This window comes from Myotis daubentonii, chromosome 5, assembly GCF_963259705.1.
Source record: "Myotis daubentonii chromosome 5, mMyoDau2.1, whole genome shotgun sequence".
Lineage (NCBI taxonomy): Eukaryota > Metazoa > Chordata > Mammalia > Chiroptera > Vespertilionidae > Myotis > Myotis daubentonii.
Window position 1 is genome coordinate 82,810,795 of NC_081844.1, and position 14,143 is coordinate 82,824,937.

The 14,143-nt window shown below is 37.4% G+C and overlaps 1 protein-coding gene across 7 annotated transcripts in view; it reads left to right on the forward strand.

Moving 5' to 3' along the window:
- ANKHD1 (ankyrin repeat and KH domain containing 1) overlaps positions 1-14,143 on the forward strand; it is a 131,993-nt gene that overhangs the window by 17,199 nt on the left and 100,651 nt on the right. For all 7 annotated transcript variants that reach the window (XM_059698600.1, XM_059698599.1, XM_059698601.1 and 4 more), the window contains exons 2-3: positions 8,407-8,560; positions 13,629-13,785. In XM_059698600.1, the coding sequence (XP_059554583.1) occupies positions 8,407-8,560; positions 13,629-13,785 (311 nt within the window). The remainder of the gene's footprint in view (positions 1-8,406; positions 8,561-13,628; positions 13,786-14,143) is intronic.

The following is a 14,143-nucleotide window of genomic DNA, read 5'->3' on the forward strand; positions in this document are numbered from 1 at the left end:
GGTCCTGGGGTCAATTCCGGTCAAGGTATATGTCTGGGTTGCAGGCTCCATCCTAAGTGTGGGGTGTGTAGGAGACAGCTGACCAATGCTTCTCTCATCGTTGATGTTTCCATCTCTTCTCCCTCTCCCTTCCTCTCTGAAATCAATAAATATATATTATAAATAAATAACTAAAATAAAGATTAGTTCTCTATTTCATTGAATAGGTAAGATGATTGTATGGAATAATAAATGGAATATGCTGATAAATATGAGGCCTTTTATTAATGTTGACCTAGTTTTTAAATTCTTAATGGTAATTATTTTGTAAAAGATCTTCCTTTCTCCCATTTTTAATTACAGACTTCAGAAAATAATAGATTTTACATAAACTGTAGTTTAGAAATGAAATTTTTATAGTTGAGCAGAGTTAACTTTCTCCAGTTTTAACTTAGGAAAAACATGATGTTCTCTTCTGTGCTGTGTAAAGCTAAAGAAATCCCAAAATACCATTTATGTTTTGTGAAAAGAGAATTGTAGGTCTGAAATTGGAAATACAGTTTTCCTTGTAGAAAGAAATTTGAGAAGTATTTATGTTAGGGAATATAGCCTTTTCATTCTAGTATTTCAGGATGTTATTGCTTATTATATTGGGCCTTATGTATCAGCAAAATTCACTCCTAAATTTATCATTATTTGGGCCTGAATTGTAACTATGTTACTTTCTCCCTTTGAGTGATTCTTGGAGCATGTTTGTGATGGATGCTACTGTTGAACTTTTAGAGTACTGTGTGTTTTGCAAAAAGGAATTTCTGTGTCCTTCAGTAATTATTTCTTGGAATACTAACCCAGCCTTTTTGCTGCTCCAACTAGGAATCAATAGTAAACCAATGCATTCTAAAATTTGTGTAAGTGGCGATTCTGACTTAAAGAAGAGGGAGGGCTTAATTTAGGTGGGGAAAGGCAAGACATGTTGGTCTATCCTATAGATAGACTAAATAAGAGAGGAGAAATAGCAAGTACATTTTTAAAAAATGTGTATTTTAGAAGTTTAAAATGTTCTATTTAGCTTATTTTTAATTTTCAAATCTGAATTTCTTAAGAGAGCTTCAGTTGGGCAGGATCTTCATTTTTGAAGGTTTGTGAAGAGCGATGGTGTAAAATAAAGATTTAGCCTTCCCTTTAGCTTTCTCATAGCTCCACGTGGAATTCATGGGAGTGATGATTATTCTTAAAAGTTAGTAGAGCCCGGCCAGTGCTGTTCAATGGTTGAGCGTCATCCTATGAACCAAGAGGTCACAGTTCAATTCCCAGTCAGTACACATGCCCAGGTTGGGGACTCAGTCCCCAGTAGGGTTCATGCAGGAGGCAGCTAATCAATGATTCTCTCTCATCATTGATATCTCTCTCTCTCTCTCTCTCTCTCTCTCTCTCTCTCTCTCTCCCTCTCTCTCCCCTCTCTCCCCCCCCCTCCCTTCCTCTCTGAAATCATTAAAAATAAATTCTTTTATAGAGGTTAGTGGAAACAAAATTTGTGGCTACTAATATTTTAGTCCCTAACATAAAATACAAATTAACTTGTTAAAAATAAAAATTATATACTCTGCTTGTCTGTTAAAAGTTATTCTATGTAAAACAGTGTATTTTCTACTTATATTTGAGAGTTTGGTGGTGGTATCATGCTAATTGCATGATATGACCACCTATCTAGAGAAAAAAATGTATAATATAATGTACATGTTTTATGATAGATAATTCATTTTTACTGAGTTCTTTTCTCTTTTAACTAACAATTGCTATTCCAGAAATATAGTGTTAGAGAAGGTAATAATTGGTTATTGACAAATGTAGAGTGAGATTTTTACTATTATATGACTTAAAATATATTAATCTTATTGAAAATTTAATTATACTGTTTCCTTACACTTGATATAAGTTGTTTGGTTTTTAAAAAAATACATTTTTATTAATTTCAGGGAGGAAAGGAGGGAGGGAGAGAGAGAAAGAAACATCAGTGATGAGAGAGAATCATTGATTGGCTGCCTCCTACATGCCCCCTACTGGGATCAAGCCCACAACCTGGTCATGTGCCCTGACCAGGAATTGAACCATCACCTCCTGGTTCATAGGTCAATGCTCAACCTCTGAGCCACGCCTGCTGGGCGATATAAATTGTTTTTTTTAGTGGAAGCATGTTTTGGCCAAATCATAATTAGATTGATAAGTGATTTTTCTAACTAGATTTTGGCCAGGGTGACTGTTTTTTTGTTTGTTTGTTTTTAAGACGATAAAAGCAGATTCTGTGGTTAATCTCCCTAGTAACTGTTGCCATCCAGTGGTTCATTTCTGAAATGTCAAGTGGGATAAAAAATGCTTTTCCTGTTTTCTTCCACCCCTTTGTTTAAATTCTAGTTGAAGCTACAAACCACGCTCATTTTTTTAAACACAGATTTAAAACAAGACTTTTGAGAAGACAAAATTTTTGCCTTTAGCATTTAAGAAAAGATTACCTACAAGAGAAAAACAGGTAGTTGTTTTTTTTTGTGTGTGTGTGTGGCAGCGCCAGATTCCCTCTTGTCCTATTTTTTCCACCTTTTATTTTTGTACCTTATCAGAGGTAGAAGAAAAATCTGCAACATTTAAGACTTGAAATAAACAGTTTTGCCATTGGCAAATACCACTATTAGGTGGGTATTTCATGTTTGCTGCTGAATGAAGCTGATGAGTAGAGATGAGCTGTGTACATGTATCATCAGGCAATAAGGGGAATTTCTGTAATCCTTCAGCAATATATAAGAAACTATGAGACTTTATATTCCTTTGCATAATGAAGAGTAATTTCATTAGATATGTCATAAATTTGGACTTACCCATTTTATAGACTTTTTTTGGTACTATGTCACCAAGCCTTTATTAAATGTATAGAATTGGTCTTATTTACTATTTTCATGTAGTTGTAAATGGTTTCCACTTTTGCTGGCCAGATATATATTGAGGTAATGCTATGTCACTCTGAATTTCAAGAGTATGTGTTTCAGTGGGTTTATCAGTAAGATATTTATGAACTGCTAAAAGTAATCCCCAAATATTCCCAAAGTAATAGGCATAACTGGGTTTTTAAAAAATTGATTCCACATTATAAAAATTTAGAGGAGATAGGATAAAATAATAATAGAATTAAGTGCTTTTTGACACATCTGGTTGACACAAATATCTTTATATCACTTATGTGTTTAGTTATATGTGACTATAAAATCCTGGGAACTTAAGATTTTCCCAAGTGTTCTAGATATTTCAAGTTTTTTGATCACGTGGGTCAAAACTTAAATATAAAATGGCTAAAACTACATTTGACAATTTACGTGGTCATCACAAGAAAAAGAAAAAAATTGTAACTGAATTGATGGTGTTAACTTACTTTGGTAATCATTTTGCAATATGAAATTATTATGTTGTACACCTTAAATTTATACAATATTGATGTCAATGATATCTCAAGAAAACTGGAAAAAAATGAATGGGAGAAAAAAGAAAATTCAAGTGAATGCTGATTCTCAGTGAGTGTCATTCTTCCAGTTTCAAAAGGCATAAAAGATAGCATTAGTGGATAGCCCTAGTGATTGGGCTCAGTGGATAGAGCGTCGACCTGCAGACTGAAGGGTCCTGAGTTCTATTCCGGTCAAGGGCACATGCCCGGGTTGTGGGCTCAATCCCAACCAGTGGGGGTGTGCAGGAAGCAGCTGATTAATGATTCTCTCTCATCTTTGATGTTTCTACCTACCTCTCCCTTCCTCTCTGAAATCAATCTATATAATAAAAGCCTAAGCAACCGTATGGTGGAACAACCAGTTCCTATGATGCACACTGACCACCAGGGGGCAGACACTCAACACAAGAGCTGCCTCCTGGTGGTCAGTGTGCTCCCACAGGGGGAGCACTGCTCAGCTAGAAGCCGGGCTCATGGCTGGTGAGCGCAGCAGCAGTGGCGGGAGCCATCTGAGTGCCAAGGAGCAGTGTGCAGGCGGGCAGTAAGAAGCAAGGGGTCCAGGACTGCCAGAGAAATTTCCAACTGACAGCTTAGGCCTGATCCCCATGGGTAGTGGGCCTAAGCCAGCAGGTGGACATTCCCCATGGGGTCCCGGACTGTGAGATGGCACAGGCCAGGCTGAGGGATACCCCCACCCCCGTGCATGAATTTTGTGCACCAAGCCTCTAGTTCAGCCGTGGGCAAACTGCAGCCTGCGGGCCGGATCCGGCCTGTTTGAAATGAATAAAACTAAAAAAAAAAAGACCGTACCCTTTTATGTAATGATGTTTACTTTGAATTTATATTAGTTCACACAAACACTCCATCCATGCTTTTGTTCCGGCCCTCCGGTCCAGTTTAAGGACCCATTGTGGCCCTTGAGTCAAAAAGTTTGCCCACCCCTGCTCTAGTTAATAAATAAAAATATATTTTTTAAAAAAAAATTCAAAGGCATAAATAAAGGATAAACACTGGTGAGTGAGAGAACAAAAGAGTTAGAATTAAATAGAATTATATCCTAAAAATTACATTTATATAGTGTTTACTATCCTCAGAGTGTTTTTACCTTATTTTATCATATCAATAGCACTGTAAGGTAGGTGAGGCAGGTATTGTCTTTGTTCATTGAGAAAGAAACAGAATATCAGAAAGGTTGAGTGATATGCCTGATGGAACTAGCACTTGAACCTATTTCTCCTGATCTCTACTGCAGTATTTATTCCATTATATTTTATTGCTGATTGAAATGAATTTATATGCACTCTAAGACATTGGAGAATTAAACTCAGTGTTTATAAGCTCTCAGAATGCAAGGGGCACATACCTGTTTTATGTTTTTCTTCTGAACTTGATCCTTCCCAAGTACTTAAGAATATGCTGTCATGTGTATGTGATACTAACATTTTTGACACCCAGAATGATATTGCTACTGGTTCTCTGACTTCTTACTGGTGGTGACCGGTAGGCATTGAGCAGTCTATCACCTTTTACATGATCTTACTCAAATCTATCCCTAGTTATTCTTTCTAAAGCCACGATTCTACTCTTAAATGGAGATATAATCACATATAATAAAATTGAACATTTTAAAGTGTACAATTCAGTGGTTTATGGTACATTTACAAGATTATGCAGTATTCATCACTATCTAATTTCAGACATTTTCATCATTCCAGAAAGAAATCTCAGACTTGTTAGCAATCACATCTATTCCTCCCTCCCTGACTCTTCAGTCATCCATTAATTTCTTTGCTGTTTATATGGATTTGCTTATGCTGGACCTTTCATATAACTTTTTATTCTGGCATGTGTCAGTACTTATTCCTTTTTATGGCTAAATAATATTCCATTGTATGGATATACCACATTTTGTTTATCCATTTATCAATTGATAGACATTTCCATTTCCATTTTTATGTCTGCATTATATCAATGCAGCTATGAACTTCTGTGTACAAGTTTTTGTGTGAACATGTATATATGTTTTCAATCCTCATATATATATATATATATATATATATATATATATATATATATATGCATAGAAGTAGAATTGCTGGGTCATATGATAATTCTATGTTTGATATTTGAAGAACTGTCAAACTGTTTCTCACAGTGGCTGCATCATTAGCAATGTATGAAGAGGACCTTATGTTTTTTGTGTGGACCAGTCATCATTTTTCAAATGCATCTTCAAGCCTGTTTTTTATTTCATTCCCTTCCACCTCTATCCCCGCTTCCCCCATCTGACCACCTGTTGAAATTTTATGCTTCCTTAAAAACCAAACTCAAATACTACTTGTGCGATGTCTTCTTAGATTACTGAGGCTAGAAGTGACTTCTTTTTATTGTGTATAGTTGTACCATTTTTTTGCTAAAAGTATATATGTACATGTAAGTAAACATGAACATGAGTACTCATAGTATATAATCATGAGTACATATTTACATACCTATATGTATGTAGGCCTTTTTGTAATCATTGTTTGAGTCTTTGACTTATTTCTTCTACCATATTTTTGTGCTTTCATGGTGCTTTGTATAAAACAGGACTTCAGTAAATACTGGAGAAACAAATGGGAGAGGATTGAAAATCCTTAACTTGGATTTTTAAAATGTTATATGATACATATACTCTGTATTTGGCTCTATAGTAATATATAATACCACATCAGACCAATACTTTTTATAAAATTGAAATGTTAACATCTAAATACTATCTTCAGTAAAAACATTCCAGAATTTGGAATCATGATTTTATCTATCCTTACAAACTGGCAAGTATATGTATCTGCAAATACCTAATGTTGTGGGCTTATAACAAGTTCTTAGTTGTACAGTTACCTTTTGATATAATCTGACAACTAATATTCTACATTTATCTATTGGCATGTATCTATAATGCCATCTTTGTAATTACATATTAATGAAGCTGTGTTGTATTATACAGTACTAAGTACATGCTAGTACATAGTTCATTGCTCAATGTTATTAGGTCTGAAGTTAAAAATTTATTTTGTAAAATTATAGTATACTAGGTAATAAATTACATCCAAATCATTCTTTCTTTACTGTCTTTATTAGGATATCTTTATTTGGTGTCCATTGTGGAAACTATAATCAACTAGCTAAATATGCCAAATAATGTAGTCCAAATATGGAGGTGCTTTGTTTATAAATTTGTGATATAGTATTGCCTAGTGATTAAGCGCACAGATTCTGTAGCTTAGTGGCCTGAGTTTGAAACCTAGCTTTGCCATTTATTAGCTGTGTGACTCGGAAGAACTACTTAACCTTTCTATTCCAGTTTTTCTATTTGTCTACAAAAACTGTTAACTTCCCCAGGTATACATATTTATTATATATTACTAGAGGCCCGATGCATGAAATTCGTGCAAGAGTAGGTCTTCACAGCCCCAGCTGTCTTGGCTGCCTTGGCCCTTGCAGCCCCGGCTTTGTCCAGAAGGTTGTCCGGATGGTCATTCCGCTGTTTGGCTGTTCGGTTGATTTGCATATTATGCTTTTTTAAATTTTAGATAGACATATATAGGTATGTAAATATGTACTCATGATTATATACTATGAGTACTCATGTTCATGTTTACTTACATGTACATATATACTTTTAGCAAAATAACAACCATACTGTTTTGAATCTTGTGGCTTTCACTTAGCTTGATGGTTTCTCATGCCATTCAGTATGCTTCAAAAACACTGTGTACAGTGACTGCATAGTAGTCCATCCTGTGAATGTTCAAAATGTATTTACCAAATTCCCCATTGTAGTTTTTTCTTTTTCTTTTTGGAATTTTAATTAATGCTGCAGTGAACATCCTTGCATATTTTTGTCTGGCTTTCAGATAAGGTATATCAACATATGTGTAACTCCATCTATTGAAAAAAGTCCGCATTATTAACTGGTACACCTGGTAAATTTTTAATAGATTCCTTAAAATAGAATTACGAGGACAAAGAGCATGAGCTTTTAAAAAATATATTTTTATTGATTTCAGAGAGGAAGGGAGATAGAAACATCAGTGATGAGAATCATTGATTGGCTGCCTTGTGCCTGCCACCTGTTGGGGATCAAGCCCACAACCCAGGCATGTGCTCTGACCGGAAATCGAACCTTGACCTCCTGATTCATAGGTTGGCGCTCAACCACTGAGCCACACAGTGGAGAAGGGCATGAGCTTTTTAAGGCATTTTGACGCATTTCCAAATTGCTTTCCAGAAAAGTTGTGCATATTTTATTTAAGAGAATTTATTTAAAATGAACTTTATTTGAAATTAGTGGGTTGTTTTTATTTTCATAAGTTGATTTTGCTATATCATTTATTTCAATGAATATATATTGAATATCTACTATTTGCAAGGTATTTTAGACCCAGAGGATCAATGAACAAATAGGTATGGTTCCTAATCTCATGGAGCTTGCTTGTCTCTAGGACTGCAGATATTTGGCAGTGGATTACATTATTTTAAAGAGTTAGAATTGAATAAATTAATTAGAAGCAAGGAAAAGTTGTGCCTGAATGACTTATCTATGCTATCTAGTCTTTTTACTATGTAGTCCTGTATACATCATATTGGGGGGCTATGTTCATAGACTTGCTTCATTGAAAAAATGCTGCTTTTCAGCTCTGTGTTAGGCACAGAAGATACAATGCTCTCTAGAAAACTTGAATTTGGTATGTCTATGTTGTATTTGTAATCAGAGCTAAAGATAGGAGATAGTTGAGAGGCTCCCTCAAAGTCTCTTCCCATAGTCCCATATTTCTGCAGTAATTTATCTGGTTATACTTAAATTCCAAATCAGAAGTCATATTACCTTAAATTGCAGTTATTCTAACAATATTGAGATCAGTTTAATGGATATTGCATCTTTAATTCATAAACAGGTTGAATCATTTATTTTGGACCAAGAAGACCTGGATAACCCAGTGCTTAAAACAACATCAGAGATATTCTTATCAAGCACTGCAGAAGGAGCAGACTTACGCACTGTGGATCCAGAGACACAGGCACGACTAGAAGCATTGCTAGAAGCTGCAGGTGCGTAATTTTTGTTTTCTCTTCTTCAACTCTTTAAAAGTCTAGATTGTTATACAAAGTTATACAAGATTACCCCTAAATTATATAACACAAGAGGCCCGGAGCACAACATTCGTGCACTCGGCCGGGGCGGGGGGGGGGGGGGGCTCAGTCTGGGAGCCCTCGGGGGATGTCCAGCTGACAGCTTAGCGCAGCCGTGGAGGCGAGAGAGGCTCCCGCCACCACTGCTGCGCTCCCTAGCCAGTCAGCCTGGCTTCTGGCTGAGCGGTGCTCCCCCTGTGGGAACGCACTGACCACCAGCGGGCAGCTCCTGCATTGAATGTCTTCCCCCTGTTGATCAGTGCGCATCATAGTGACTGGTCATTCAGCCATTTGGTCGATTTGCATATTACCCTTTTATTATATAGGACTAGAGGCCTGGTGCATGAAATTCGTGCACTGGTGGGGGGGTGTCCCTCAGCCAGGACTGCACCCTCTCACAGTCTGGGAGCGGGCCTAAGCCATCAGTCAGACATTCTTAGCACTGCCGCAGAGGCGGAAGAGGCTCCCACCACTGCTGCTGCGCTAGCCACCCATGAGCCCGGCTTCTGGCTGAGCAATGCTCCCCTTGTGGGAGCACACTGACCACCAAGGGACAGCTCCTGCATTGAGCATCTGCCCCCTGGTGGTCAGTGCGTGTCATAGCAACCGGTCATTCTGCTGTTCGGTTGATTTGCATATTAGCCTTTTATTATAAAGGATTATGTGAAATTTGAAATCTCTATACAACATATTTTTTTTTTTCCCTAAAGAAAACATTCACATTTTATATTTTAAAAATTCTTGGTTGAAAGTTTTCTGTGAGTGATTTCTGGGCTCTGCACTAACATATTTAAGGTATTAGATAATAACCTAGTTATCAAGGAAAATTTATTACTAATCCTATCTAATAAAAGAGAAAAATGGTAATTGGCGTATGACGATACCCTTTTCATTGGCTAATCAGGGCTATATGCAAATTAACTGCCAACTAAGATTGGCAGTTAACTGCCAACAAGATGGCGGTTAATTTGCATATGTAGGCACAATGCAGGGAGGCGAAAGGGAAAGCAGGAAGAAGCCCCCTGCCACTGACAGTGATCGGAAACCCAGGGGGGAGCTAAGAGCTGGGGGGCAGGCGCCTTTTCCGCCCTGGCCAGTGATAGCAGGAAGTAGGGGTGGAGCCAGCGATGGGAGCTGGGCACGGTCGAAGCTGGCAGTCCCGGGAGCTAGGGGTCCCTTGCCTGGGCCTAAAGCGGAGCCCACGATCGCGGGGCCGCTGCAGCTGCGGGTCCCCGCTGCCCGGGCCGGACGCCTAGGCCAGAGGCATCCTGCAGGGGCAGGGGCGGAGCCTGCAACCACGGGGAGCTGGGGGTCCCCTGCCCAGGCCTGACACCTCTGCCGGAGGCCTCAGGCCTGGTCAAGGGGCCGATCCGGTGATTGGTGATCGGAGGGTGATGAGGGTCAACTCCTCTGGCCGAGGCATCAGGCCTGGGTGGGGGGCGGAGCCGGGGATTGGGGGGATATGATGGTCCCCTTGCCCAGGCCTGAAGCCTGGGTCAGAGGCGTCAGGCTTGGGAGGGGGTGGAACAAGCGATCAGAGGGAGATGGGGGTCCCCTGTCCAAGCTTGACACCTCTGGCGGAGGCGTCAGTCCTGGGCAAGGGGCCGATCAGGTGATCGGAGGGTGATGGGGGTCAACGCCTGAGGGCTCCCAGTATGTGAGAGGGGGCAGGCTGGGCTGAGGGACACTCCCCCACACACACACCCAGTGCACGAATTTCGTGCACCGGGCCCCTAGTTATATTATAAAATAAAACTGTGAAAGGTAAACTTAAATTTAGTTCATCAAATTATGAATCTTTTAACTGATTTAGGGAATTGTATGATTATTTTAGTCTATGTATCTTAATAATAGATTGCTTTTTTTTTTTTACTTAGAAGATCTTAAATAAAAATTGAACACAAAATTGGATCAGTTCTAGTCAAAAATACCAAGCTATATCAACTTATTCTGAACTAGCAGAAAAGAAAATCTGTGATAAGCATGCTTTCTCAAAATAATATGTACTTATCACTGTTTTATTTTTCAACCTCCTTCATTATTTGCTACACAAAATTTCCATTATATTTTAATGAAAACCTTTTATCTCCTAAAATTATATTTTGAGAAGGAAGTTAACTTTTTTCTGATATTTGTATATTGCTTTTGAATGTTCACTTTGTATGACACTTCCTTTATTTACTTAACACATTGCGGACCAGTAGTTTTATTGCTAGCTTTACCCAGCGGCCAGGTAAGTTTCTATTGAACAAGTACAAAAACATTTTACATAAATGTTAAAGGCACACTTTAAAATTAAATACCCATTGCATTTTGAAGTTATTTATTACATGTTCTTACAAGCTAATATCTTTTTAAAGTATGATACTTTGTAAAACACTCTAATAAGAATTGAGAATTCTCGTGATCCGTCCGCAATGTGTTAATATAAATATATGCGCACATTACACATATGTAAGAATTTAATCTGGAAGAATTTACAGCTTATTTTTTAAAATAGCACCTAGACACTTCTTATCCGATATATATGTTAGGCCATGCTACAGCTATTAAAATACGGAAAATAAAAAATAAAAGTTTAAAAAAGTATGGGGAATGTCATTAAGCTTCTGAGTACAATTGATTCTAGAACAACACAGGAGGTTAGGGTTGTCAACATCCATGCAATAAAAAATTCACATATAACTTTTAACTCCCCCCAAACTCAGTTATTTCTCAGTATTTAAGGGGTTTGGTTCCAGGACCCTCTGAGGATATCAAGTCCATGGATGTTCAAATTCCTTATATAAAATGGCGTAGAACAATGCATGCAATTGGCCCTCCACATTTGTGGATATGAAACCCCAGGGAAATGTAGGGCCAACTGTATATTGAAAAAAATTCGTGTGTAAGTGATCTCGTGCAGTTTAAACCCGTTTTCTTTAAGGGTCAATTGGTCAATTGTCCTTTAATAAACATAATATTAAAGTTAGGTATTCAGAAAAATTACAGCAACCTTTTAACACATTTGATATTGAAGGAAATAAGCAATGATACATTTGACCAAATAATGACTAGGGGAAAAGTAGGAGCTAAAAGAAATTGAGTTTTTCTATATTATTCTTAGAAAGACATAAATAGTATGTTAGGAATGTATTTACATGATATCCTCTTGTTATTCCTTTAATTTTATCCTGTTATGAAAGCATAGGTACAATTTTTAGTGATTGACTTTTAGTCCATTTAATGTCTCTTTTTGGAATTGATACACACTTAAAAATATATTGAACAAAACATGTAAGTATCCAGCAGAAGACTGTTTAATTTAGGGCAGGACTAGTAATTACAACAACAACAACAAGAAAAAAAGGAATGAAGATCACATTAGTAATTATACTAGGTATCCCTCCCTTTTAGTCTGATTTTTTATGAGTTTCCTGGTTGTGATTTAGGGGTATAGTGTATAATATTTCTAAAATGGGAATGCCCCTAGCCACCTCCTTTTTTTTCCCTATGCTTTGGAACCTTACATTTTACTTAGAACAGAAAGAAATGTGGAGAAAAGGCATTCCTATTTTCCAAATATTTTCTGGACTAATTTCCTTTCCTTTTCCAGACCAAGTTTTTTTAGTGGTAGTACATCTTTACCCCTTGGTTTAGGCTGACACTTCACTCATGTTGTGAGTACTACTTCAGGTCTCTAATTAAGAGTTTTAAATTCATTTCTCTTTTTTCTGATTCTCATGATTCTCACTCAGGACTGCCTCTTTTCTGGTACATTAAGCAATTTTTGTTTTTGTATTCTTGATGTTCTTTTTTGTTGTTAATCCTCACCGAAGGCTATTTTTCCATTGATTTTTAGAGTGTGGAAGGGAGGGGGAGACACAGAGAGAGAGAAACATCAATGTGAGAGAGAGACGGCGATTGGTTGCCTCCTGCATGTGCCCTGACCAGGGCCTGTGATCAAGCTTGCAACCTAGGTATGTGCCCTTGACTGGAATCGAACTTGAGACCCTTCAGTCTGTGGGCTGACACTCTAGCCACTGAGCAAAACCAGCTAGGGTCATTTTCTATCTTATTGAGCAAGTTTTCCCATTTTTTGTTGTTGTTCTCCAAAATTTTTTTACTATTTTTCTCTCATTTTTAGTAGTAACAGGCAGTGATACTGTCAACAAAATTTTTGCTTACAGTAGTCACTGATTCTAGATAAAACGATTTATTGCCAACTTAGACATCTGATAGTCCTACTTGACTGTGAGTGCTGTGAGGACAGGAACTATGTCTTACTCCTTTTTGTCTCCCTTGTGTCTGGCACATCATAAGCAAATAATAAATTTAAAAATAAAACTGAATTTTTTAATTAACATTTTTTTTAATTTTAGAGAAGAAGGGAGAGGGAGTGAGAGAAACATCAATGATGAGAGAGAATCATTGATTGGCTGCCTCCTGCATATCCTCTACCGGGGATAGAGCCTGCAACCCAGGCATGCACTATGACTACAAATCAAACTGTGTCCTCCTGGTTCATAGGTTGACACTCAGCCACTGAGCTGCACTGGTCGGGCAAGAATGAATTTATTTTAATTTAAAATGTGGCCCTAGAAGATGGTTCTAAGTGGCTATTTGGCCAGAGGAAGAAACTATTAGATTGTTTGTTGAACATTACAGAATATCCCCTTTGTTGCTACTGAAAACAGTCTATAAACAAATACAATTCTGTCCTAGAGATCTTATGGTATGACTATATACTTTGAAGGAAATCTCATTTATTTGCTAAAATAAGAATCCTATTAAGTTACATTTGGAGTTAAGTAGGGAACAAATTAATATTATATGCACTGATTGTAAAGATGGAAAGACTAAAACACAGGTGATTATGATGGTCTTTTGACATTAGTGGCAAAATTGAAATTATCAGCCTAATCTTTCTTGTTTAGAAATGTAATTACAATTTGCACTTTTATGGTTTTCTTTCCCTGCACTTCTGATTACTTGACGCACACTGAAGGAATTGGCAAATTGTCAACTGCTGATGGTAAAGCTTTTGCAGATCCTGAGGTACTCCGGAGATTAACATCCTCAGTAAGTTGTGCGCTGGATGAAGCTGCTGCTGCACTGACACGAATGAAAGCAGAAAACGGCCACAATGCAGGACAAATAGACACGTATGTATTTAATGACTGCTGCTGGATGTTAGATGTTTTCTTGAGTGGCAAATTTTGGTTGAACATATCTTTTGGAGGGGCTTATAAATTTTAGTCAAGTGGATATTATACAGGGTGGACATAAGTAGGTTTACTGTGCCATTGTGATATTCTTTTGAATTAATAAAGCCATTGTAATAATCATAACCTGCATGTCTTTGTGTATGAACAACTGTAAACCTACTTTTGCCCACTTTTGTATTTTAAGTTGATATATAAATGTGTATATAAATATGAATGTAAAAATGGATATTATATTTTTATCCTTACATTCTACTCATATTCATTGAGCATCCTTGTGGAATGTATTATACTAGAG